We start from the raw sequence: 27,851 nt of genomic DNA, 5'->3' as shown, positions 1-27,851 counted from the left end.
ACATAATTTCATATTCCTGGTTAAGAGAATTGCTAATAAATGTGGATGTTCTTAGCAACAAGCAAGACACAACTTTCTACAATTACTTAAATTACATATATTTTATAATGGATACACATATATAGTTTACCCTTCAAGTTTATTGTGTCCTTAAATATGATTGATATTAAAACATTGGACACATTAAGAAATTCAGTTAAGAATAGGATCATAAAACTACATACGTTTTAGACCAACATAGGAAGTTAATTGTCTTTTCTTTGGTACACATAAATATTCTCAAATCTGAAGAACTAATGCCACATACTAACAATCCTAACTCTGGTGACTGGTCACAAACACCGGCACCTACCCGCTCATCAAACCCCGCGATTCGTGCGTGGTATTCTGGCATTGGCTTTCCTTTGCCATCATACTGACCTAAGACAAAACAAAAAAGCCTTATTTAGATAGAGCTTGTTACAGACCCCTGTACTTTAAAACAGCTGCTGCCCTGGCCAGTGTGGCTCAGTAGTTGAGCTTCATCCCATGCACTAAAAGGTTGCCAGTTTGATTCCTGGTCAGGGTACACGTCCAGGTTGCGGGCTTGATTCCTGGTAGGGGGTGTGCAGGAGGCAGTCAATCTCTGTCTTGCTCTCACATCGGTGTTTCTCTCTCTCTTCCTTTCCCTTCCTCTCTCTCTAAAAATCAATAAAATAAAATAAAACAACTTGAAAAATAGTTGTGATCTAAGTAAAAAGTTAACAAAATTTTTTACTAAAAGTTTTTATTTAAAGAAAGTGGATTTACCCTAACCGGTTTGGCTCAGTGGATAGAGCATCGGCCTGCAGACTCAAGGGTCCCAGGTTTGATTCTGGTCAAGGGCATGTACCTTGGTTGCGGGCACATCCCCAGTAGGGAGGTGTGCAGGAGGCAGTTGATCGATGTTTCTCTCTCACCGATGTTTCTAACTCTCTATCCCTCTCCCTTTCTCTCTGTAAAAAATTAATAAAATATATTTTTAAAAAATAAAGAAAATGGATTGTAAAAAATCTATTACAGGGGTAAACAAAAGTAGGTTTACAGTTGTACAGTATGCAGTTTATTTTGTGTTATTACTTATTAATTATTGCATTATTTATTTGTATTACAACTAGAAACCTATTTTTGCTCAACCCTGCATTTCTGAATTTGACTAAGGGAAGAACTTCAAACAGGAAAAATAATGACTGCGATAGAACACTGTATGATTTCAATGGGAATCAAGCTGCATATTAGGAGGCTTTGGTCTCAAATGATTTTCTTGAAACTGCCTGTATGCAATAAATAGCTGTTAATAATAACAAAGAAAAGTATTTCTCCAAATTTTTTATATATCCAATGGATATAATCATATTAAAACATTTTTATTTTGGTCTGGTGGGTTCCAGGGTAAAGAACATGAAATGTACAAAAATTGTCTTTGAAAAATGCTGTGTTCACATCTGACCAACTTGTCTTTATCCTCAATGTCACAATTCTTGTTCTCAAAGGTAAGTTATTTATCATTATCTTGTCACTTTGAATGGGTCCAGCATGTACATCCCAAGAAGGGATTTGCATTTATACCTATACTATATTTCTGAGGAAAAGGTATTCAGAAGCAAAGCATGGGTATGTTTAGAAGTTACATTATCATTATTATTAGACAGGAATCTGAACACTTGTTATAATTAGGAATATAAGAAAATTATAATCTAATTAGACATTGAATAAAGTATACTGATTCACAGTAATGATAAAAATATGACAAGAATTTAAAATAAAAATAACTGTCAAAATCCTGACATTATTTTAGAAATCACAAGTTCTTGTTATAGCACTATTCTCCTTAAAGTAGCTTTGCCACTTCTGAAGGTTCACTCACCAGGAATCTCCAGCTCATTTCTCAGGAATTCCACTCTGAAGTCACTCATCCAGGGTGAGCATTCTTTCAGGTTCCCGGGTGGCTTAGAGTCGTCGCGCATTTTTAAAAGCAGTGTGTTGGTAATGTCATTGAAGTCATGAAGCTTCATTCCAGGTAGCTTAGAACCTCCTCTCCCAAAGTGTTTATCAAATTCTTTTCCAAAAGCCTGAAATTAATAATAACTTATCTTAAATATTACTGCGTAAGGTAAATCTGAACGTTGGAGACAGGACAGTTAGTGCACCTGCACAACTATGATCAGGACCGCACCGGCACAGAAGACGGCAGGGAGAGAAAACCTGGGTACATAAAGCACAGACCACTCAATAGGTGACAATTTCCATCTGCTCCCATGTGCCTAGGAACTGACAGAAAGTTATCACTGTTTTCACCAAGAGCCTATGTGGGGCTTGATTTAGCCTTCATCCATTGGCTGGAATGGGGATTAGGGATTTGGTAGAAAAATACCCTGCTTCTGATTTTTAAAAAAGGTAAGATTATAAATCTCTGTATTTGATTGTATGACCTGTATTACTAGGCTCCACACCATATCAAATCTTCCTCTGTCTCACAGAACTGCACTAACTGTCCTACCTCCATGTCACTCTATGGTTTTATAACCTTTTCTGAGGAAAAGGTATTCAGAAGCAAAGCATGGGTATGTTTAGAAGAAATTACAGTATCATTATTATTAGATAGAAATATGAACACTTGTCATAATCAGGAATATAAGAAAATTATAATCTAATTAGACATTGGATAACATATACTGATTCATAGTAATGATAAAAATATGACAAGAATTTAAAATAAAAATAACTGTCAAAATCCTGACATTAAGTTAGTGCAGTACTGTCTGACAGTACTGCACTAACCGTCCTACCTCCATGTCACTCTATGGTTTTATAACCTAGCACGGTATGCTTTCAATTTATAATGCTCCAAGAACGGCTGAAAAGATCTGAATTTAATTCTTCAAACCTTGAGTGCCTACTATTCGCTGGGCAGTGATTCTGCTGGATTGGAGATACATGAACGGTGCTACTGAGGTGAGTTTTCCTCCCAATGGCAGGAGGGTGTTTGCTGGGGATTAAGAGAACCAGTTTCTCCTCTACTTCTACCACTTGGGGTAGGTATGGAACTCGGGCCCTGAGAACAGATGCTGTTCTCTTCTGACAAGTGCTACCAAAGCATTTTCTAAACGCTGGGAATCTGCTCCACAATCTACACAGTGATGTGTCTCCAAGGAGACATGGTACGTGGCCAATACATGAGATCTTAACTGAAGTTCTCATGAAGATCACTATGTTGTACACCTGGACACTGGGCAATGTGCAGAAGTACACACAGGAAAATGGCCGTCCCACCGCTGCCTGCACTGTCACACTCACCAGCTGCTCGCTCCAAGGTGGAGTGAGGGAGACGTTAGCTGTCACATATGACCCAACCACTGTGTTCACACACTGAACTTGGCTGGACAGGCTGGCCACTGCCACAGAATAGAAGTGGGAGTCCCTGATTTTCAGGGCGGCCTTGACGGTGAGGATTACAAGGGAGTCCTGCTTATTAAATGTGACTTTCATCACTCAGATGCCATCGTCGTCCACAAGGACTGAATTTGGAAATAGGAAGAAAATCACTAACCCAAATGCCAGGAGACAGAGCAGGACAGACAGGAGGACATACTGCTTGGTTCTCTGAGCGCACAACCTCTGGTCACTGTGGGATCAAAGCCACCAGCTCACGTACTTGCTCTGTTGGATGTAGCCTGTCCCTGGGCACAAGAGGCAGGGGATGCTGTCCCGCCCAGTGAACACGTATGGGAACCGGGCAATGGCATCTTCTTGCTCCTGTTCACCCAGCATATCCTCTCTGTCAGCTTTCACTTGCTTGTAGGAAGGAGGGTGAGCAGAGTCGGAATGCAGGGATGTTGGAAGCCGCCCACTGTCTTCACTAGCAGAGAGGTGTGGACAAGGAACCCGGAAGGCTGGAGACCTTGAGCTCTGAAAGGTCAGAGCTCTGCACCCACTGTTTAGTTGAGACAATGGTAGCTGAAGCAACTTCCACCTTTTAGTTTTATGTAAATCCTTGCTGATTGGCTATTATTGGAATTGCCTGCCTAAGGGCTATGGGTGTATCCCAAAACCTGAATAAAAGGGATGGCAAGGCCAGAGCAAAGCGGAGTCCTTCCTCTTGAGCTGGGCTCCCGCCTGGCTCCCAATATTTCCAAATTAATATTTTCTAGTCTCTTTCATTTGCGTGCGGCCTCCTCCAGCGCCCGAACACTGAACCTGAACCCTGAACCACGTGGAACGTGGGGGGGACGCTCGCACAGGGACCCATGGCCGGGATGTGCCTGCCACCTGTCCGTCCTGCCTCTTGGTCCTCAGAGCAGCCCGCACTCGGTGCGCATGCATGATTTTATCTTGACTTTCAGGAGATAAACCCCTTGTCACAGTTAGGCAATGACAGTCCTGTAGATTCTTATATTCATTCATACCTTTAACTAAAACTACCCTAAGTAGGAATGACCCACCAAAATCTAACTCTACGTATCAGAACTATACCATTCCTGCATCTAATTAAAGATGCCTATTTCACACCCAATGGTATTATAGGAAGTGAAAAGATGAAAATCTCTGTCCACGAGTCTAATTTGAGAGGCATAAATTAAAGAATTAAAGATAAATATGGCTCTAGCCGGTTTGGCTCAGTGGATAGAGTGTCAGCCTGTGCACTGAAGGGTCCCAGGTTCAGTTCTGGTCAAGGACACATACCTGGGTTATGGGCTCGATCCCCAGTAGAGGGGCGTGCAGGAGGCAGCCAACTGATGGTTCTATTTTGTCACTGAGTGTTTCTGTCTCTCTCTCCCTCTACTTTCTGAAATCAATAAAAAATATATATTTATAAAAAAAAGATAAATATGGTTTTCTACTCCTGAGGAATTTGCCAAAAGAACCTGTACACTGATGTTCACAGTAGCACTATTCATAAGAACTAAGAATTGGGGAAAAACTAAATGTCCATCAGTTGATGGAAGGATAAACAAAATGTGGCATAAAGTGGAATAATATTCAGCAATAAAAAGGAGTGAAGTACTGCCCAGCTCATTTGGCTCAGTGAATAGAGCGTCAGCCTGTGGACTGAAGGTCCCGGGTTTGATTCTGTCAAGGGTACATGCCCAGGTTGCAGGCTTGATCCCCAGTAAGGGGTGTGCAGAAGGCAGCCGATCAATGATTCTCTCTCATCATTGATGTTTCTATCTCTCTCTCCCTCTCCCTTCCTCTCTGAAATCAATAAAAAAAATAAAAAAAGGAGGGAAGTACTGACACATGCTACAACATGGATGAATGCTAAGAGATGTGCATGTAGGTGCTTCAGGCAGCAGAGAGGAAGGAACACCTAACTCTTGGGGATAGCAAGGAGAAGGAGGTTCAGAGACGGGCTCTGAAGGAGAAATGATGCACAGACACATCTCTCAGGGTGAGCTATCCAGCTGGACGGGGCAGGGGAGAAACTCATGTAGAGGGAGCAACAGGCACAAGGCATGTGGTGTGGAATCTGGACATGGCAAAGCTCTTTGATCTCCACTTGTTCTAAGAGGAATTTCTGACTCACTCCAAACTGAGGTGTGAAGGTTCTCTTTCAACTCTAAAACATCTTTAGAAATAGGTCTCAGATATCACATTTGTCCTTAGGCTACAGTTCTTTACATACAGTATCTGCCAACAATTCCTTTGAATTCAGAAACAGGATCAATCTTCCCTTTGTATCTCCTCTAACACCCAGTAGAGTGCCTTGAACAGAGGTAAGTGCTCAGCAATGGTTAACCTATATAAAATACAAATATCTATTGATCCAATATTCAAACCATTCTGAGACTTAAAAATATTAAACTACATGTGACCTTCATATCTAAGAATCTGAGCATGAAGAACACAATGTAATAAAACCCCCGAGATTTTATCTATTGACTCCCTTTGCTCTGTATGACCTAAAAATATGCCACTAATATTTCAGAGAAAGCATCAGATCTAAAGACAGTTTACAGATTCCACAGCCATTTTAAAACCAGAATTGCTAACAAACCAGCACACATAAGTACTGATCTTTGTAAAATCTGGGGTATTTAAAAAATTAAATCCTGAGTAGAATAAAGGAATCGAGATAAAAGCAAGCGAGTGCAAAGGGTTAAAGGCAGGCTGCATCACCCATACCTGAATAAACTTCCTTCTAAAAGCGCCAAGGCCTGCAGCCTTTGAGTCTCCCAAGGCCGCATACATTCTTTCATACATCTTTTCAATGTTTTTTTTATTTACGGGGTTTTTTGTTAATTCCACTTTGATATCATCAGTCCAGTCCTGTGCAAGGGGGGAAAAAAAGAGAGAAAAATCAAGCTAGATTGTAAGTAGATTTTTATCTAAGTTCTATGTTTTATGTGTTAGAAGATGTAATATTACCTTAAAGATCATTTCTGGATTAGAGAGTTGTTCTAGGGCATTAATAAAATCTTGAATCACTCCTCCTTGATCCAACTTAACTTTAATCCTATAAAAAATTACCAAGTTTAGGTAATCAAACATCTCCCATAGATCAAGGCCTGTAATTTATAATTATTTTTACTTACATATAAAACTTAATAGAACTAGGGAAGAAGCAATTTACACATTCTATCTAACCTATAATAATAAAAGTATAATATGCTAATTAGACCGGACAGCTGAACAACCTTCCGGACGTCATTCCAGACATCCTTCCAAATGAAGCCGTGGCGGCGTGGTGGCAGGGGCCAAAGCAGAGGCGATTAGGGGCAATCACGTAGGCAGGCGAGTGAGTTAAGAGGCAAGCAGGCGAGCAGTTAGGGGCGATCACGTAGGCAGGCGAGCAGTTGGGGGTGATGGGGCAGGCAGGTGAGTGGTTAGGGGCGACCAGGAAGGCAGGCAGGCAGGCGAGTGGTTAGGAGCCAGTGGTCCCGGATTGCAAGAGGGATGTTAAACTGGCAGTTGGACATCCCCCGAGGGGTCCCGGATTGTGAGAGGATGCAGGCCGGGCTGAGGGACCCCCCGCCACCCCTCTGCACGATTTTCGTGCACGGGGCCTCTAGTATTAGATAAAGAACAAAGTATGTACCATAGTCCCCTCTTATCCACAATTTCTGTGGTATCAGTTATCCGGGGTTAACAGTGGTCCAAAAACATTAAGTGGGAAAATGCAGAAATAAATAAATCATACGTTTTACATTGCATGGCATTCTAGTAGTGATGAAATCTGGTGCTGTCCCACCTGGAACATGAGTCATCTCTATGTCCAGCATATTCACCCCACTTCATCTCATCACTTAGGCACTGTATCATCTCACATTATCACCAGAAAGGTGACTACAGTACAATAACATATTTGTGAGAGAGACCACATTCACATAACATTTGTTACAGTATGTTATTATAATTGTTGTTTCATTATTATTGTTGTCAATCTCTTAATGCACCTAATTTATAAATTAAACTTTATATAGTTATGTATCTATAGGACAAAACAAAGTATAAATAGGGTTTGGCATAACTGCAATTTCAGGCATCCACTGAGGGTCTTGGAACATATCCCTCGTGAATAAAGGCGGATCACTGCATTCTATAAAGAGGTGAGATTCTTAGATAAGATAAAATTAAATTTTCTTGCAAATAATGTCAACATTTTGATGTATACAATTTGAGACATACAGTTCTGAAGTTATGTTATGAAAGAAAAGGCCACTTTCTCGACAAATTTTTAAAACGTTTTCCTTTCTTTCTTTTAAACTAGTTAATCATGTTGCAGCTGACTCTGCTGAGAGACCATGGGGTGGGGCACAGCAGTGGCAGACGGTGTGTGCAGAGCCAGCCCACTGACAAACCATGATAAAAGCTACACCCAACTCTACTGTCTTCTCAGAAACAAAACACTAAGTAATATAGCAATCAGCTCCTAACAACAAAAAAGCTTTTGATAGGGACTGTCTACTAAGATACCATGCATTTATAACATAATAGAGGCCCGATGCACGGAATTCGTGCACTGGGGGGGGGGGGGGGTGTCCCTCAGCCTAGCCTGCAACCTCTCCAATCTGAGACCCCTCAGGGGATGTCCGACTGCCTGTGGGATCAGGCCTAAACCGGCAGTCAGACATCCCTCTCACAATCTGGGACTGCTGGCTCCCAATCACTCGCCTGCCTGCCTGCCTGATTGCCCCTAATGGCTTCTGCCTGCCTGCCTGATCACCCCCTAACCACTCCCCTGCCAGCCTGACTGATGCCTAACTGCTCCCATGCCAGCCCAATTTCCCCTAATTGCCCTCCCCTGCCAGCCCAATCACCCCCAACTGCCCTCCCCTGCTGGCCTGGTCACCCCTAACTGCCCTCCCCTGCTGGCCTGATCATCCACAACTGCCCTCCCCTGCCAGCCATCTTGTGGTGGCCATCTTGTGACCACATGGGGCAGCCATCTTGTGCAAGGACATGACAGTCAATTTGCATATTACCTCTTTATTATATAGGATTCTTGCAAAAGTATTACACCATTGCTAGTTATATCTCCACTTATAATCAACCGAAGAAGTGAAAGAAATGACACTTCAGACAGCCTACTGAGTCCTAATTAAGAAGAGGGGCTTCCTGGATATTTTCAATTAAAGAAGAATTTCAAGAACTGATTTCAAAAGCATTTCATCTAGTCTGTTTCAACCAACAGATTGAAATTAGCATAAGGGTAGAATGTTCCATGAATAGTATTCTAAAATGAAATGTATTTTAAAAAAGAAATTCTAACAAGTAACATACCCAGGGTAGGTACATTTAACAAAGATATCTAAGATATTCTACTCTTCAGTAAAAGCTCTAATTAATTTGAAGACAAATATAAGCTTCCATGTGTTTGCTTTACCATACACATACTAATAAAAGAGTAATATGCAAATTAACCATCACTCTGTGACAAAAATGGTGGCACCCATAGCAGCCAGGGCAGACACTGGCGATGTTGCCCCGGCAATGCAAACCCAGAGTCCGCTCCTTGGTCGCGGAGGGAGGGGAGGATCCCCTGGCCAGAGCCCAGCGTCCTTGCCCCGCTGCGTGGAGGGAGGGAAGGAAGGGACCTCTGGACTGAGGCCGGGACGAGCAATGTTGGGCTCACGGTAACGCGAGCCCAGCGTCCCCACCCCAGCCGCAAGGAGGGAGGGGAGGACCTAGAAAAATGGATCTTCCCAGTTCCTGACACTGTGGGAGCCTTATGGGTGCCGGGGTCCTCCGCCTGCAGCCCCCAGTCGCAGCCTGGTAGCTCGTCACAGACTGGAAGCCCCCTGCCCGCAGTGTGGATGCGGCCAGCGTGGCACTGTGGCGGGGCGGGGGGGGGGAGGCGCGGTTCAGCGGGTGCTACAGACATCAAATCGCGGCCGCCGCGGCCACCCCCCCCCACCCCCCGTGCTCGCAAGTAGTACGGTGCAAGGGGCGACTCCTGAAGCGCGGCTCCCATGGCAGCTGATGCACACCACGCTGGCAGGGAAGCGGGATCTGGGAGCCCAAGCACCCGAGTACCTGAGCTGCCAGGTGTGGGCAGGGGCCCTGAGGAGACCCCAGCACAAGCATCTTCCCAGAGGCTGCGCAGAGGGAGGGGAGGAGCCTCTGGCTAGAGGCCGGGGTGAGGGATGCTGGCGTCGTTGCAAGCCGGGCTGAGGGACACCTCCCGCTCCTTGCACCCCCCGAATTTCATGCACTGGGCCTCTAGTGTTTTCTAACTGTAATATTTAACTACAGCAGAAATCAACCCAATTTCTCTGCAATATCACCTTGCCACAAACTCCTTATTCTTATGACCAGTAGAAGTATCTCTGAAGGAATAGCTTTCACTGCTTATTATGAACGGGTAGACAATGGCCTGGGGGTAGTGATCAGCGATCTCCTCCACGGTGTGCTGGATGGCTACGGCCTCCTCCTTGTCCAGTAAGGCCAGCATGTGGCTGATCCAGCCAATGAACTGCCAGCAAGGAATGGAAGAAATCTAAAACACAGAGAGCTGTAACTTAATGATGAATAAAAATTAAACGCTTTATTATAAAAGCAATATGTCCAATATAAAAAGTATATATATTTATAATAAGAAGTATCAAAACAGACAAATACAAAATACAGTCTTCCCTCCCTCAGCTCTCTCAATTCCTGTTCCACTGAGAACCATTCGATTCTCCCGGACATTTTCTAGGCATGTACACACATATCCTTTCCGTACAAGACTGGAATCAGACTAGGCATATTGTTGCTGGTTTTTCTTAGACAGATTTACCTCATTCCTCTTAACTGCAACATAGTATTCCATTTCATTTAACGACTGCCCTAAAATGAATTTTTAGAGTATTTTCTAGTTTTTGCTATTACAGATAATGCTATAGTGGACATCCCTATTGTATGTGCGCTATACACCAATAGGATAAATTCCTAGAAGTAAAATTACCGTATTTTCCGGCGTATAAGACGACTGGGCATATAGAAGATTTTCCTGGGTTAAAAAGTCGTCTTATACGCCAGAAAATACGGTACTGTGTGAACATTAACAATGTAAAAAACATTGCTAGATCTCTCTCCAAAAAGACTTTTCAAATCTGCACTTCTAAAAATGAATTATGCCAGTATCATGCTGGTTTGATCACGATGGCCCAGTTGGGTACTGGAAATATCAGGGGGGACACTTGGTAAAGTATGTGATTGTCTGACCACTATGCTGTACACCTGAAACTAATATAAAATATCATTGAATGTAAACTACACTGAAAAAAAACTTTGGACACAATCAATTTTTTAAAAATTCATTATCAATCTGAGAAGGGAAAAATCTAATTTTAATTTTCATGTTTCATTATTAATGAGGCAAATCAGCTCATAACAAAAAAAGCTTTTAAGTAAACAGCCTGTCTATGTGTGTTGCCTCAATAATCACGTGTGCATTTCCCTTAACCATTCTCGACTGGTCTATTTATGGTGTAGAGTGGGCTCCTCAACCCCGTCTCTACTATGGACTGAAAATATTTTCCTCCCAGTTTTTTAAACTTTGTATATGGAATATTTTCTTTTCCTGCATAGAAGTGTCAAATTATTTTTCTTTATGGCTTCTGGGTTTTGTTTCTTTACACCAAGACCATTTTCAAAATTTATTCAAAATTAAAATGCTTTTTAAGGTGTTAATTTTAAGATAAAATCTGACATACCTGACATATTGGCATGAGGAGTGAATGTGGGCAAACTTCCTAACTTTACCCGTAAGTGAGGGAAGAGCAGGGTGTGTGAGCATAAAACGTATCAGAATACACAGCCACAGGGAGCACACAGCAGAGGTGAGCTGCCCATCTCACGTGTCTCCCCAGTGTCATAACATTGACTTAATCCCTTACTTATTTTCTCAAAAAGTGAAAACGCTATCTTCATTAAATATATAAATAAAATAATTTAAAAATGAAATCATAACGTATTTCTTCACTTGTCTTTAGGAAAAGCACACCTATGGTGCATTTCTGAAGTTAATCCGCTGTTTAAGACCTACTGAGACAACCCCACCGCTCCCCATCCACAGGGTCAGAGGCGTGGGAAAGCCCTGGCCGGCCCTGTGTCTCAGCTCAGAGACCTGCACTGTTAAAAAACCCACTAAGACGGCTAGTAGAGTATTATATCAGTGTTTCTGAACTGTTGTTACATTATCAGCTCAAAGGTTCCCTATTTTCAGTTAAACGTCTATAAAGGTCAGTAAGGAGCCCTCCTTTTACAGATGTGCCTAACAGACAGGAAGGCGGCAGGATGACGAAGCCTCGTGTGGGGTGAGGACAGCAGGGACATACAAGCTGGTGAACAGAGCACGTGTGGGACCGCAGGCTGCTTCTGTGTGCCCACACACGCGAGCTGCACACGGTGAATTCGGATGCCCCGGGGCCCTCTGGACACGGAGCTGCTGCAGGCACTATGGTCACGGGGGGTGGGATGCCAGCTGAAATGTAGTCCTTTCTCCCTGGACTAAGCAATGCACTGAGCACAGGCATCAGCAGGTGCTAAGACCACAGCTCTGTCTTCATGGACAGTAAACGGTACTCCAGAAAATTCCCATCTGTCCCGGATATACCTCCTCCTCTATTTCTTGGGGTCCTTGTTCAGACAGAGTTATCAACATCCACTAAGGAATATGGGTAAATGTGAACACTCCTTTATACAGTTTTAAATTACACATGTTCTTGGAATGTAGCAAAATTAGATGCTTGTTAGGAAAAGCTAAAATATATGCATTATACACATTAATGTGCTTGGATAGAAACAGGAATATGTCTTTAAGTTCCACAGACTAAAGACACTCACCTCTTTTGTCATCAGGCTCAGGGTCTCCTCTGGGTACTGCTCTATGATCTGCAGCAGTCTGGGAAACTTCAGCCTGGCTTCATTGGAATGTAACTTTAAGGCTTTCAACAATTTGTCCACCACAAGGGCAGGATACGTCTGCAGTTCTACGGACTCAGTAACTAGCATGGACAGGGATAAAAACAGCCATGGTCAATATATCCACTTACACATAAATTATAAATGTAACATGTGATTCTAGTTTCACTTTGGCTTACATTTTGTAGTATGTCATTTTTCCTCCCTAACAACTTCTTTAAAAGACCAGAAGCAATTTTGGACTACACATACAAGTTTCTATCTCAAAGCTGAATTTTCTATGACATTACCCATTCTGCATGAAGCACGGTTTGCTTCCTGGGCTGGAAACATCAAGGGCAGCTGCGAGTTCCTGAATTAATTCCAGGAACAAGAGTCAGGACACCTAAGGCCAATAATACCAAACAAGCCAAACATGCAAGTGGAAGGGAAGTAAACGGAGAGCTGGAAGACAGCTGGACTCCAGGAGGGAAGATAAGCAGGTCATGTTGCTTGGAGATGTCTTTCCCTCTTAAAAAGGCAAGACTTTCCTCATTTAAAACAAACACAAATAGGAAACCAAAAGTATGTACAAAGTTCTTAAGACTTTACAGTAACCTAATGGGGCACAATTTTCTTTTCTTTTGCGAGTCACCTGATGCAGTCTCTTCCTCCTCCCGGAGCCGTTGGTCACAGAAATCCACCAGCGCCATATAAGCATCTATCACCCCAGCTGCGGGCTGCGGGCCCCGGCCGGAAGGGGTTTCCTCCTCAGCTGTCCTCGTGGCCTCGGAAAGGTGATGAAACGCTCTCTGGTGCAGCGCTGTGACCACCTAGAATTCACAGAGGTCTCAGAAAACCTGCCAGCGGGACTCAAGTTTTGTGGACAAACTCTACTTTCTACTTGTGATGATAAAGGTAGAATACCTGTAATTCATTAGTCATCTACCTATATAATAAAAGCCTAATATGCTAAGTGTCCGGTCGTCTGGTTGTCCATCCAACCAATCAAAGCGTAATATGCTAATGATATGCTAAGGCGGCTCAACCGCTCACTATGACGTGCACTGACTACCAGGGGCAGACAGTAGACCAGTCCACCAGTCGCAATGTCATGCACTGACCACCAGGGGGCAGACGCTCCAACCGGTAGGTTAGCTTGCTGCTGGGGTAAAATAATAAAAATAGATGGAAAAGGGAGAGTCTGCCCTGATTGTGAAAGAGTAAGCAATTCCAGTAAGATCCCGAGTATATAAAATACAACCAAATAAAAAAGAATAAGCCATGTGTGGGCCAGATTGTCCCCTAGTCACACAGAGTGGGCATCAAAAGTCCATGTGGATCACACAACCCGTCAGGAATTGAAGAGCTGGAAGTTGGCTCCTTGTGGCCATTGTCCTGCACAGATGTTGGTAACACTGTGAAAGAAGAAGGCAAGGCTACACAACTAAAATGAGGTGGCTCCTGGTGAGATGAGGAGAGGCTGGTAACTATGAAAACACAAAATGATTTTAAAAAGCAGGCACTAAGTAAAAAAGTGAAGGGGCTGGTTTGTGGGACACCTGAGTGGGGACAGGTAGTGAAACTCCATTAACAAACATCACGGAAGAACCGTCCACATCGTTTCAACACAAATTTCCTATTTTTAATGTTGAAAAAAGTGAATCCTATATAATAAAGAGGTAATATGCAAATTAACCCTCGCACCCTCACAAGATGGCTGCTTATGACCAGGCTGGCAGGGGGGTTAGTGAGGGACGACCAAACAACTGAACAAGCAGGCTGCGTGGGGCGACCAGGCCGACCAGGTGGGGCCTGGGGGACCTCAGGCCACGCCTCCTGTCCTGGCACCAGGCCAGGGGACCTGAGGCTACTCCCCCTGCCTGGCAGGGCTTGACAAGGGTGGGACTGGCTGGGTCTGGATCTAGCCCAATGGGGAGGGGGGTGGCCGGGTCTGGGTCTCATGCAATTTTGAGGTGCATGTGGGTGGGCGGGGACTTGACTCTGGGTCCCATGGTGCGCCCCAGACTCTGACAGGAGGAAGGTTTTCATATACATTTTACTAATTTTCTTTCATCTCTGACATTTCTATTATAAAGGGCAAATAGCAATATTAAATTATTTCCTCTAATTAATCCCCTTTTGCCCTAACTGGTTTGGCTCAGTGGATAGAGCGTCGGCCTGCAGACTGAAGGGTCCCAGGTTCGATTCCGGTCAAGGGACATGTACCTGGGTTTCGGGCACATCCCCAGTGGGGGGTGTGCAGGAGGCAGCTAATCGATGTTTCTAACTCTCTATCCCTCTCCCTTCCTCTCTGTAAAAAAACAATAAAAAATATTAAAAAAAAAAAAAAAAGGTGTTAACTTTAGGTTGTTTGACATTTTTCTTGTTTCTTGAGGTAGGCCTGTATTGCTATAGCTTTCCCTCTTAGAAATGCTTTGGTTATTCTCATACTTTGGATCATTGTTTTCATTTTCCTTTGTCTCAACGTATCTTGATTCCTCCTTGATCTCATAGTTAACCCATTCATTAACTAGTAGCATGTTGTTTATCTTCCATGTGTTTGTATGTTTCCCAGTTTTCTACTTGAATTTCATTTCTAGTTTCATATCATTGTGATCACAGAACATGCTTGATATGATTTCATCCCCTTACATTTATTGAGTCTTGTTTTGTAGCTTAGCATATGGTCTATTCTGGAAAATGTCCCATGTGCCCATGTATATTCTGTTTTGGGGTGAAATGTCTAAAAATATCAATTAAATCCATCTGCTGTAATGTGTCATTCAAGGTCATGGTTTCCTTGTTGATTTTCTGTCCCCCTCTTTTCCCCCACATGTTTTTACCTCTTTGTGTGTGTGTATTCCTTACTATTATATTTACACATAAATTCATACTTTTGACTTTTTTATTGATTCACTGTTCTTACTAAGTATTTGCCTTTGTGAGATTTTTTTTCTGTTCTACATTTTATTTTTATCTTTTTTATTTTTCTACTTAAAGAAGTTCCATCAAGATTTCATGTTCTGCTAATTTGGTAGTGATGGATTCCTTAATCTTTTGCTTGTCTGGGAAAATATCTTTTCTACAATTCTAAAAGATAACCTTGCTGGATAGAATAATCTTGGTTATAGGTTTTATCTTTTGTCACTTTTAATAGAACATGTAATTGACCTTTGGGCCTGCAAAGCTCCTGTTGAAAAACCATCTGATGGTCTTATGGGAAATCCCTTGCATGTAAGATGATGATTTTCGCTTCATACTTTTTGTATTCTCTTTGTCTTTATTCTTAGGCATTTTAGTTGTAGGTCTCTTTGGGTTCATTTTTTCCCCCTCACTTAAGGATATGTTTTCCATTGCTTTTTCAGAGAGAGTGGAAGAGAGGGAGGGAGGTGGGGGTTGGGGAGAGACAGAGAGTAAAACATCAATGTGAGAGAGACATATCAACTGGTTGTGTCCTGCTCGCTCACCAACCGGGGGGAGGGAGCGAACCGCAACCCAGGCATGTACTCTTGAGCAGGAATTGAACCTGCAAACCTTCAGTGCATGAGCGAACGCTCTGACCATTGAGAAACACCAGCCAGGGCTAGGGCTCTTGGGTTCATTTTATTTGGGACTCTCCACACTTCTTGTACCTGGAAGTGTATGTCCTTCAAGAGTTTAGGAAAATTTTCAGTCATTATTTCTTCAAATAGGATTTTAATCCCTGTCTTTATCTCTTCTCTGTCTGGCACTGCTAAAATGTAAATGTTGGTGCCATTAATATTGTCCCCACAGGTCCCTTAAACTATCCTCACTATTTAAATTAATTTTTCTTTTTAGCTGTTCTGGTGTTTTCTGCTACCTTGTCTCCCAAATTGCTGATTCGATTCTCTGCTTCATTTAATCTGCATATTCTTTATTGCAGTTATTGTAGCCTTAAACGCTGATTGGTTCTTTATTATTATTTTCCATCTCTTTAAGTTCTCCTTGAGCTCTTCTCCCATGTTCACTGAGCATAATTATAACCAGTACTTTGAACACTTTACCTAGTAGATTGTTTGTCTCTGTTTCATTTATATTTTTTTCCTGAAGTTTTGTCCTGCTTTATAGTTTGGGGCCTGTTGGTCTCCTCATTTTTGCTGACTCTCTGTGTCTGTTTCCATGTATTAGATATATCTGTTCCAACTCTCATTCTTGAAAGAGTGGCCTTACGTAGGAGGTGTCCTGTGGGATCCAGTGGCAGTCTTCCTTGTCTCCTGAGCCAGGTGCTAGTGGTGTCTGTGTGGGAATTATATGTGCCCTCCTAATGTAGTTGGGCCTCAATTGCTGCTGGAATGCCAGTGGGTGGGGTTGGCACTCAGAGTGACTGGCTGTGAGAGCCATCTGTGACTTCAGTGGATGAGCTGTTGAGCAGGGGCTGATTCCACAAAGTGGGAATTGCTTTACGGGGCTCTGGTGCCAGCTGACACTGTCCAATGGGTGTGTTGTGTCTGGATCCACTTGATAGGGGCTTTGGTATGGGTCAGGGTCAGCACAGCTTGTGCCTGATTTGTGGTCACTTGATAGGAGCTAGAAATTCATCTGCAGTTGGTAGCTGCTTGTGCTGGGCTTGGCACCCTTTGGTGGGCACTATGATGTAAACTGAGGCTGGTCACTGCTTGTGCTGGGCCTGTGGCTGCTCAGTTGGATCTAAGACTGACCAACACTTATGCAAAGTTTGGGGCCACCTAGTGGGAGATGCAATGTAAGCTAAAGCCGATGGCTATTGTGCTGGGCCACTTGGCAGGAGCTACAATGCACATTGATGCTGGCTACTGCTTGTGTGAAGCTTGTGGACTTTTGAGAGAGGCTGATGCATGAGCCAAGGCTAGACAACACTCTTGTGAGGTTTGTGGATTTTTGGAGAGTTTACAATATAAGCTAGGCAGGCTGCTCATGGAGACAAGCAGGTGAAAGAGGCTAGGGAGGGCCCAGTGATCAAGGGCTTGGGTTATCAGGAAAATACTGGGGTGGGGCAAATGTTAGCCAGGTTCATGGAGAGCACAGATGTGGTACCCACCTGTGCTGGTCCAGTTGGCTGGGAAAAGGATTTCAACGAAGGAACAATGGCATGCCTACTAGTGTTTTCATTCCCTGAGAGGGTTACCCTGTTCCCTAACCCTGCAGCCCTCTCCCTGAAGTTACTCAATTTAGATCCTCTCCATGTATCTGAGGCCCTTTCTGAGCTGCTGCCCCTGTGCTGGAGCTTAGAGCAAGTGAATTTCTGCAAGGGCCCTTTAGAAGTGGCAATTCAGTCTCACAGAGCCATCTGCCTCTCAACATCATCTCTGTTGGCTTTCAAAGCCAGATGTTATGGGGACTCCTCTTTCCAGCACAGGTGCCCTGGAGGCTGGTGTGGGGCTGAGACCCCCTTGATCCTCAAAGGGGCCTCCAAAGCCAATCTATTCCTCTCATTTCTTAATTGCCACACTGTGCATGTAAGACCTACCTGCTCCGCATCTTTACCCCCTACCTGTCTTGATGTGGCTTTTTCCTTATATCTTTAGTTATAGGCATTCTGTTCAGCAAAGGTTCAGGCGGTTCATTCTATCACTGAGTTGCAATTATGATGTGATCTCAGGAGGCGGCAAGTTCAGTCGACCTACTCCACCATCTTGACTCTGCCCTCTACTGATTATTTCTTTCATGCAACCAAAAGGTCGCACATTAAAGACATACAACATGCAAACACGAAAAGCTCATTCTCGTAATAATCATTACCTTTTCTACATTCTCTGAAGTGGATCCAGAAAGTTCCAAGATTCTTCTAGCCTTGCTTTCCTCAATTTCAGCAAGGCAGCTTGGCTCACTGCTGAGAGCATTAGCTATGATCCGGTAAGTTGTACCCAAGAGAACATTATGGTCACGGAAAGCCAAAATATTTTTGCTTAAGTAGCTTGATGTGTTCTCACCTATTGGATTAAAAACACACACATAAAAACTCACACAGGATTTCTTTCAGAAGTAAATGAATACCATAAAGTAAAAAAAAGTTTATAGTATATAAAAGTTGTTTTCTACTAAGAAATTAACTAAAATAAATCTTGATGTTATAAGAAACTAACTTCAAACACTGATTAGGTAGTCTTGAACTAATATTAATGAAAAATGTTCTTTGTTAGCAGTGGCCATATCTAAGAACACAGAGGCTAAGCAAATAAAATACTACCTTTTATTCAATTATCATCATTCTGCATTTTGTCAAAGCACCTAATTCTATCTGTTACAAAGAATAAGAAATGCATTTATGCATATCCATGAATAACCCATAGTTTTTTTGTGTGTCTTTTCCTTTTTCTTTTTTTAAAAAAAAAATTTTTTTTTATTGATTTCAGAGAGGAAAGGAGAGGGAGGGAGAGATAGAAACATCAATGATGAGAGAGAATCATCTATTGGCTGCTTCCTGCACGACCCCCACTGGGGATCAAGCCCACAACCCGAGCATGTGCCCTTAACTGGAATCGAATCCAGGACCCTTTAGTCCACAGGCTGACTCTTTTTCCACTGAGCCAAACTGGGTAGGGAACCCATAATTTTTTAATTGATACTGTTACCTGTTGCTGATAAAGCAACAGAGACTGCCACATTTGAAGGTCTGATTCTTCCCATTAAAAAAAAAAAAAAGCTGAAGGAGCTTATCACCATCAAAACAGTATTACAATAAATTGTAAAGGGAAGAGGAGGAGGAGGAGAAATGAATAAAAAATATTGCTCAAGGAACTTAGTAAGAGCTACAATAGTATAAAAAAACATAAAACCATGAAAAATAACCAGTCAGAAATGAAGAGTACCATATCTGGCATCAAATACACTGGAAGGAATAAAAAGTAGGTTAGCCGAAACCGGTTTGGCTCAGTGGATAGAGCGTCGGCCTGCGGACTCAAGGATCCCAGGTTTGATTCCGGTCAAGGGCATGTACCTTGGTTGCGGGCACATCCCCAGTAGGAGGTGTGCAAGAGGCAGCTGATCGATGTTTCTCTCTCATCGATGTTTCTAACTCTCTATCCCTCTCTCTTCCTCTCTGTAAAAAATCAATAAAATATATATTTTTAAAAAAAGTAGGTTAGATGAAGCAGAGGATTGAAGCAATGATTTGAACGACAAGGGAGAACAAAACAAACCAGAGCAGCAAAAAGAAAAAAGAATTAAAAAGAATAAGGACAGCCCTAGCCGGTTTGGCTCAGTGGACAAAGTGTCGGCCTGCAGACTGAAGGGTCCCAGGTTCAATTCCGGCCAAGGGCACATGCCCGGTTTGCGAGCTTGATCCCCAATCCATGATTCTCTCTCATCATTGATGTTTCTATCTCTCTCTCCCTCTCCCTTCTCTGAAATCAACAAAAATACATCACACACACACACACACACACACACACACACAAACACACACACAAACGGCTTAAAAAAAAGAATAAAGATAGTTTGAAAGAACTTTGGGACAATATGAAAACCTAACAATATCCATATCATAGGGATACAGAGAAGAGAGCAAAGGAGTTGGGTTAACTGGATGAAGGAAGGTGAAGAGATTAGTCAAAGAAGATATATGCATCGCCTATGGATACAGACAACAAACTGTGGTGAAAGCGTGGAGGGGGGGCGCGCATGAGGGCTGGGTGAGGTGGGAAAAGGGGGGATATCTCTAACAGTGTCAACAATAAAAATAAAGAAAAAAAAAGACAAAATGATAAAGACGATGTGGTACAATATACCATGATTATTCAGCTGTGAAAAATAATGACATCATACCATTTGCAACAGCATAGATGAACCTAGAGGATATTGTGCTAAGTGAAATAAGTCAGACAGAGGAAGACAAATACTATATGATTTCATATATATGTGGAATCTGAAGAACAAAATAAACGAACTAAGAAAACAGAAACAAACTCATAAATAACAAAACAAACTGATGCTTGATTGATGGAAGGAGGGCTGAGGCTAAATGAAAAAATGAAGGGATTAAGAAGTAAAAGTGGCAGTTACAAAACAGCCATGGAGATATAAAGTATAGTGACGGGAATATAGTTAATAATATTATAATAACTATAAATGGTGCCGGATGGCTCAAGACTCACCAAGAGAATCACTTTGTAAATTATATAAATATCTAACCACTATACTGTACACCTGAAACTAATATAATATTGAAAATCAACTGTAGTTAAAAAAATTTTTAAAGTAAAGGTCTGGTTTTTCATGTTATTGTGTGGCTCTAGGAAAGATGATCCACCTTGGATAATCTTGCAGCGATGTGGAAGGTGGTGCGAAAGATGTGAGAGATGTGGGAAGGCGGGGTAAAAGAGAAAGGGTGATCGCTCAGCAAATGTCATCAACTACACCACCTGCTCACCCATGGATGACCATTCTCGGACAGATTCCTCTCACATACATGACCGTAACTACTGGCTCTGCTTATTTCACAAGGCTGATTCAAAGTCAGCCAAACTATAACTACGAAAACAGTAAAATTATTTTTGTAAGTACCAATTTTTATCTTCATATCAGCACACTCCTCCTATCCTCCATCCCCCTCAAAAAAACAAACACACAAACCATTACATATTTAAACCATCGTAAGGATGATTTTCTGATCCTGGAACCAATATAGAAAGACTGTTTTTCTTGTCTGCACATTTGCTGAGGCGGATACTCTGATCTTATACCCTGTCCTGCTGAAAAGTCAAATTTGGAAATATAATTGGGAGCATGTTCCATAATGGTGCTCCTATGTACCTTTGGATATATGGTAACCAAGCTAGCATACCAGGTCCAAAAATAATTAAGAGAAAGGTTTTCTCCCCCGAGTCTTAACAGGTATATTGTTATGAAAAGAAGACCTGAAGAAGAAAAAAGCTTTTTAATGTCTTATTTTACAAAGTAATTCTTTTATGAAAACATAAAGACTCATACTTTAACTAAATATGAAAAAGCCCTTTACTTTCAATTCCATGTTATAGATACAGAAATAAAAGCTCCAAATGTCTCAGCAAATGCCATCAACTACACCACCTGCTCACCCATGGATGACCATTCTCGGACAGGTTCCTCTCACATACATGACCGTAACGACTGGCTCTGCTTATTTCACAAGGCTGACTCAATACTTGTGAAATACCAAACTACAAAGTACCTTGGCTCCAAATATTTAATAAAATTATAAATACTTAATTCCCAATGTCAGAAAAATCAACACAAATAATAGTTTCAGAAGACTACAGAGATGTGATATAAAATAGCATTCTTAAGCTTGTATAGACAGAGCAGTTTCATACCCAACAAAGAGACTGTTTTCAACACCGAAAGAATCCGCTCAGGACGATTCTGGGTCTGGCTCTGGCTGTGTCTGAGCCGGCAGTAGCTATGCACCCATCTCACCAGCCACTCATCTCTTGTTTTTGATTCTTTATGCAGGTCCTTCAATAGCTTCATGGCAAGCGAGAAATTGTTCTATATAATGGAAGAGAGAAAGGAGTACAATGGCATAAATGTAAATTTAGAAATAAAAGTATTTTACAAAAGAAGTTTTTCGTTAATTGGCCTGGTTTCTTTTATGTATGGCACAATTCACCTTAGAGCAGCTAATCCATCTCCTTAGCTTACATTAAATGTCTTTTTATTTATCACGTGCATATAATTCACATTTACAGTATGCAATTCAGTGTCTTTTAATATATTCAAAAGTTGGGCAATCACCACCACTGTCTAATTCAGAACATTTTCATCAACCCCAATAGAAACGTGGCACGAGAGGTCCCCTTGATCTCTCCCTTGAAGTTACAACCATTTGAACAGTTACAAGTTTAAGAATGAATGTGCTGCTCAGAACAGAAACACATATGAGCGATCCGTGTATTGAAACACTGTGAGGTGAGTGGGAAGGGAGAACTGCTGAGACGGTGCCGGGAGGCAGCCTGGAGGTCGCTGCTGGTCTCGGGAGGGGAAGAATCAGGTTGCCACTGGCACTCCCTTCAGCCAGGACCAGGAGAGGGAAACAGTGAGCACTCCTGTGGGAGTGGTTGGATGCACTGCAGCTAAACCCAGTGACCTGGGCAGGGAGGAAGGACAAAGGTACAGCCACTGCTGTCTGGCAACTGCCAACCCAGGCAGAAAAACAAGGCCACCAAGCCTGCCATCTCGCCTCAGGCTCCCAGAGCTGCAGGGACCGCGGAAGAAGCTGCAGCAGTGAGTGCTGGGACACAACACATTATCGACAAACCTGAGAATGGGAACCACAGAGACATTTCCCCCTGAGTGACAGGTGCGCTCTGTGGCTAATACCAGGGATGGATGGATATACAGAGGAGAGGCTGAGGTATGCCAGTCACCATTACAAAAACAAAGCCACAAAGGGACCCGCCCACCTCTCCCAGCTCACCCCAGCACACACAGCGTGGTTGCACTGCTGGTAGCATTGGGATGTAGGGGACAGCACTGGCATTTCATGGATTTGAAATCAGACTGCCCACCACATTCCCACGCAGGGCTGGTGCCTTGGGACTGAGGCAACCTGGTCACAGAGCAGATGCTGACTCCCCAGGGAACACAGGACTTCTTTTACTGCCCCACAAAGATCTGAAAAGCCACAGACATACCAAAGAAACAAAAAAACAAACATGCTTTTTTTGTTTTGTTTCGTTTTTGCCAAGAAAAAAGAGAAAACCCATATCCAGGAAGACGTGGTACAGAAGAAGTGAGATATAAAACATTCACAGCTATTTCCAACCACAAAGGGTGAGCCTGGAGCTGCCAGAGAGTGCCGCTATGTAGAGCCTGAGCACTGAGCACTATGGTGGGAGGGAGAACCGACGGAGAGGAAGCAGGTCCTTGGCGATGGTCTTTGAAAGCTAGCTCTTCTAGACTTTCACTGATGGGTACTAACACATTTCCTTTATTCACTTGGGCTGCTTTGGGTGGGTCTTCTGTTATTGGTAATATAAAGATTCCTACATGATACAACATCTGTCTCAAAGAAAAATCTATAGGTGAACATAAACTTACAAAACAGAAATATTTATTACCTCTACTAGAAGTAGAAAGCAACATTCTTTGCTTTATAATAGCAATCAATTTAGGGTTACTAAAAAAACAAGCTCTCCCAGTCTGTTCAAATATGATTTGATACACTTAAATAGTTTATATGCAACTTTTAAGTAAAGCATGATTATATATTAAAAAAGGCTCGAACCAAAACCGGTTTGGCTCAGTGGATAGAGCATCGGCCTACGGACTCAAGGGTCCCAGGTTTGATTCCGGTCAAGGGCATGTACCTTGGTTGCAGGCACATCCCCAGTAGGGGGTGTGCAAGAGGCAGCTGGTCAATGTTTCTCTCTCATCAATGTTTCTAGCTCTCTATCCCTCTCTCTTCCTCTCTGTAAAAAATCAATAAAATATATTTTTAAAAAAAGAAAGAAAAAAAAGGGTCGAATTATCAAATGACAGAATTCTACAAACTAAATCTAAATATAATTTGTAACTAAGTGCCAAGCATTCATTTTGCTAAAGTTCAAACCTGATATTAAGCTTATTTCCTTTTTCAATAAGAGAAAATAATTATTTTGGTTGTTTGTCTTTTAATCCATACCCGAGGATATTTTTCCGTTTAGAGAGTGGAAGAGAGAGGGAAAGACAGAGGGAGAGAGGGACATGAGAGAAACACATCAATTGGTTGCCTCATGCACGCACCCCGACCAGGGCCCAGGAGGAGCCTGCAACTGAGAGGTATGTGCCCTTGACCAGAATCGAACCTGGGACCCTTCGGTCCGCAGGCCAACACACTATCCACTGAGCCAAACCAGCTAGGGTGAAAATAATTATTTTGAAATGATTAATAAGTATATAAAAACTTTAGAGGCTTTCTGGAAAACTTTAAGTAAGTGTTTATTTTCTTACAAAGAGGAAAAATTAGTAAATACTCAATTATCTTTAAGATTCAGATTTTTTAAAAAGCTAAGTTTTAAAAGAAGCTAATTTAAGAAAATCCTGTGATACAGATTTTTTAAAAAGCTAAGTTTTAAAAGAAGCTAATTTAAGAAAATCCTGTGATACAATAGAGGACGTAAATCTGAGTTCCTACCTGCTCTCTTGCGCTCTCTATCATCTTCATTTTCATGGAAAACTTACAGCTCTTAACCAGAGAGCAAATGTCTTCTTCCTGCTCCCGCCCTTCCATCCTGTCACTGGAATCTGCCTCCCCATCCATGTCCATACTGTGATCATCTGGAAGAGTAAGTTTCTCCTCTATTTTGCTGAGAAAGAAACATCTACACAAAACAAAGAAAAAGGAGAATTTACGCCTCATGAAAGAAATCTTTGACATATAGGACACTACTGGATAGCATTCACAGACAAAAATTTTATATTTATTAAAGGTTTGCTCATTTTCTTGACTGTATTTGTACACTCTAGGTACTGGATTTCATCTTCATCTTAATTAACTCTTTAAACATCACCAAGGATATTTCACAGAATTTTCCAGATATCATTCATTGTCTCCACCTCCACAAAAAATAAAGCATTTAAACTCACAATTTCCTCTCTTAAAAGACAATATACCCTGTGTTGAGCCAAAAGTCCTTTTTCTCCTTATATCTCCCAATCTAAAGTTCTACTCTCAAATGTGAAAAATGTAAAGCAGCAAACAGGTTATAGTCACTGAAAATATTAAAAAATAACACTGTATTGCTATAAAATCATTTTTATTTGTATCACAATTTACATATTTGACTTTGTTCTAGTGATTTTATTTTCATTGTTAGCAATACTGGCAAACATACAAAATTCACCACTGCTCAAATATCAAATAATTTCCTCTTCATCCAGGAACTAATTTCAATTTTCTGAGAAAAACTGTGGCCAGATAAACTAGTATGTCTCATATATACCTTTCTTTTGTTTCTTTGGTTATTCCAAAGATACAAGCCTCTCTAATAATCTATCTGCTTCTGGGCTCCTTGCCCCCCACCCAACACAAGGGCATTCCCTCCCTCCTAAGAGCTGCTACTGTTTTTGTAAGTTTTGAATTTTTAATTATAAGAATAAGCAAGTACTGGGTCCGGGTGAGGCCGTGTGCCCCTGTGTCCGGGTGAGGCTGGGTCCCGGGCCTGGGTGAGGCCGCACGCCCCCGGGTCTGGGTGAGGCCGCGCGCCCCTGGGCCCGGGTGAGGCCACGCGCCCCCGGGTCCGGGTGAGGCCGTGCGCCCCTGGGTCCGGGTGAGGTTGTGCGCCCCGGGGCCCGGGTGAGGCCATGCGCCCCTGGGTTTGGGTGAGGCCGCGCGCACCTGAGTCCGGGTGAGGCCGTGCCCCTGGGTCCGGGCGAGACCAAACCAGAGGGAGTCAGACCTGCATTACCACCATTTGTCCACCATCCAGAACTGAAAAGTCAGTGCCGACATGTACACATAAGGAACTGGTGGACATTGAAATTGGGTTTCAAAAGAACTGTTGGTCCAGAAAGAAACACTACAGACTGATTCATCTGCCTGTCAGCATAACTATTATTGCTCGTCTCACATTCGGTTCTTATAAGTATATTTCTAGTAACACATGATCTCACTCATCTAGGGGAAATGATGAACAACATAGACTGATGAACAAGAACAGACCCAGAAACAAGGAGGCATCGATCGGACTGTCGGGCCTCAGAGGGAGGGTAGGGGAGGGGGGGGGGTAGGGGGGAGAGATCAACCAAAGACTTGTGTGCATGCATATGAACCTAACCAATGGTTAAGGACAACAGGGGGGTGGGGGCATCCGTGGGGAGGGGTGTGGGATGGGAATGGGGGGATGAGGACAAATATGTGACACCTTAATCAATAAAGAAATTAAAAAAAAAAAGAATAAGCAAGTAAAAGTAATGGAGGAATCCCACTGGTGTAATCCAATAACAACACCATTACAAAAATCTCTTCCACTGGTTCACAGATCTCAATGTAAGAACTACCTAAAACGGTAACATTTCTAGAAGAAGAAAAGACATAGGGGAATAATTTTGCACAATGAGCCTGGAATATCAGCTTGAAGGGGCTCTTGCTAGTCAAATGTGAGACAATTTAAACATGAAATAAATAAAGACAATAATGGATAACACTGCATGAAATAAAACTGGAGCCCTAGCTGGTTTGGCTCAGTGGATAGAGCGTCAGCCTGTGGACTGATGGGTCCCGGGTTCAATTCTGGTCAAGGGCACATCCCTGGGTTGCAGGCTCAATCCCAGTGGGGGACTTGCAGGAGGCAGCCGATCAAAGATACTCTCTCATCATTGATGTTTCTATCTCTCTCTCCCTCTCTCCCTTCCTCTCTTAAAAAAATTAAAAAAAAAGTAAATAAATAAAACTGGAGTCCATGGTTCCATATTGATAATTAAAATTTAAGTAAACAAATAAATGAACAGATGGGGGAGAAGGGAGGGCTCTTCCTTATAATAGGATGTAGACTGATAAACATGGAACAAGTAGTGGGAAAATTATCACCTTGCAACTAATATTGTCAAGACTGGCTTGAGCTAAGAGCAAGGCACAGGTATGAAAGTAGAGGGTTAAGTCTTATGAGAAGCAGGATATATGCAAGTCTCAAAGTACCTCCCACACTGCTTATAAGCTGCAAAGGAAATAAATAGGCATTTACACTGGAGAGACCAGACAATATTTTAACTAGGGAATCAAAATTACTATTATCAGTAAAAGGCAGATGGATACTCTGTGCTTCCACATGTGATAGCCTGAGAATACTTCACTTCAGTGGTATTCTGGCTAGGGACACATCATCTGAATGCAGCTAACCATAAGGATACACACCGGTAGACAAATAAACTGAGGAACCTTCCACAAAAGTGCCAATGTCATGAAAAAAGTCTGAGGAACTGTTCAAATTAAAGGAGACTAAAAGATATACCAACTAAATGCTGTATATAACTCTGGACTGGATCCTGTCTTAGAAGGGGAGAAAATGCTTTAAAAGGCTTTACTGTGACAACTGACAAAACTGAAATTGAGGCTGTAGATTAAAAACTGTAAAGTTATTCTTGCACTATGATTACTCTTTGAAATAATACATTTTGTAAGAAATGTACACTGGTAAGTAATGAGGTAAGGGTTCTTACGTATACAACTTATCTTCAAATGGTTCAGAAAATAAATGTGTATGTAGAGAGAGAATTAAAAAGATAACGTGGCAACATGTTAAAAAACAGTGAATCTGAGTAAAAGGTACACAGAAGAGTTCTATTTTTCTTGCAACTATTCTATAGATAAGAACTTACCCAAAATAAAAAGTACAAGAAGTATACAAAATCAAAAGTATAAAAAGTAAATTAAAATATAATGGCAAGACTATCACATGAGGGGTCAGAGTCCTTGAATCCTACTTACGGTATATATTTGCATAGAATAATTTACAACCTCTCTGGATCTATTACCTCCTCTCTTAAATATATGACTAATAACTGCCTTCTGGATTACCCAGGGTTGTTACAGGATGAGGAAAAGAAAA

The 27,851-nt window shown here is 42.1% G+C and overlaps 1 protein-coding gene and 1 pseudogene across 2 annotated transcripts in view; both read right to left on the bottom strand.

Annotated features, from left to right (window-relative positions):
* PRKDC (protein kinase, DNA-activated, catalytic subunit) overlaps positions 1 to 27,851 on the bottom strand; it is a 191,540-nt gene that overhangs the window by 12,247 nt on the left and 151,442 nt on the right. For both annotated transcript variants that reach the window (XM_054708417.1, XM_054708418.1), the window contains exons 69-79: positions 24,440 to 24,626; positions 21,639 to 21,813; positions 20,739 to 20,746; positions 18,088 to 18,273; positions 13,001 to 13,178; positions 12,289 to 12,449; positions 9,744 to 9,955; positions 6,385 to 6,472; positions 6,142 to 6,285; positions 1,886 to 2,090; positions 353 to 420 (exon numbers count right to left, since the gene is read on the bottom strand). In XM_054708417.1, the coding sequence (XP_054564392.1) occupies positions 353 to 420; positions 1,886 to 2,090; positions 6,142 to 6,285; positions 6,385 to 6,472; positions 9,744 to 9,955; positions 12,289 to 12,449; positions 13,001 to 13,178; positions 18,088 to 18,273; positions 20,739 to 20,746; positions 21,639 to 21,813; positions 24,440 to 24,626 (1,612 nt within the window). The remainder of the gene's footprint in view (positions 1 to 352; positions 421 to 1,885; positions 2,091 to 6,141; positions 6,286 to 6,384; positions 6,473 to 9,743; positions 9,956 to 12,288; positions 12,450 to 13,000; positions 13,179 to 18,087; positions 18,274 to 20,738; positions 20,747 to 21,638; positions 21,814 to 24,439; positions 24,627 to 27,851) is intronic.
* LOC129147273 (transmembrane protein 106C-like) lies at positions 3,042 to 4,502 on the bottom strand (annotated as a pseudogene).

The sequence above is a fragment of the Eptesicus fuscus genome, chromosome 19, assembly GCF_027574615.1.
Source record: "Eptesicus fuscus isolate TK198812 chromosome 19, DD_ASM_mEF_20220401, whole genome shotgun sequence".
Classification (NCBI taxonomy): domain Eukaryota; kingdom Metazoa; phylum Chordata; class Mammalia; order Chiroptera; family Vespertilionidae; genus Eptesicus; species Eptesicus fuscus.
This window is presented reverse-complemented; position numbering and strand designations above follow the sequence as displayed.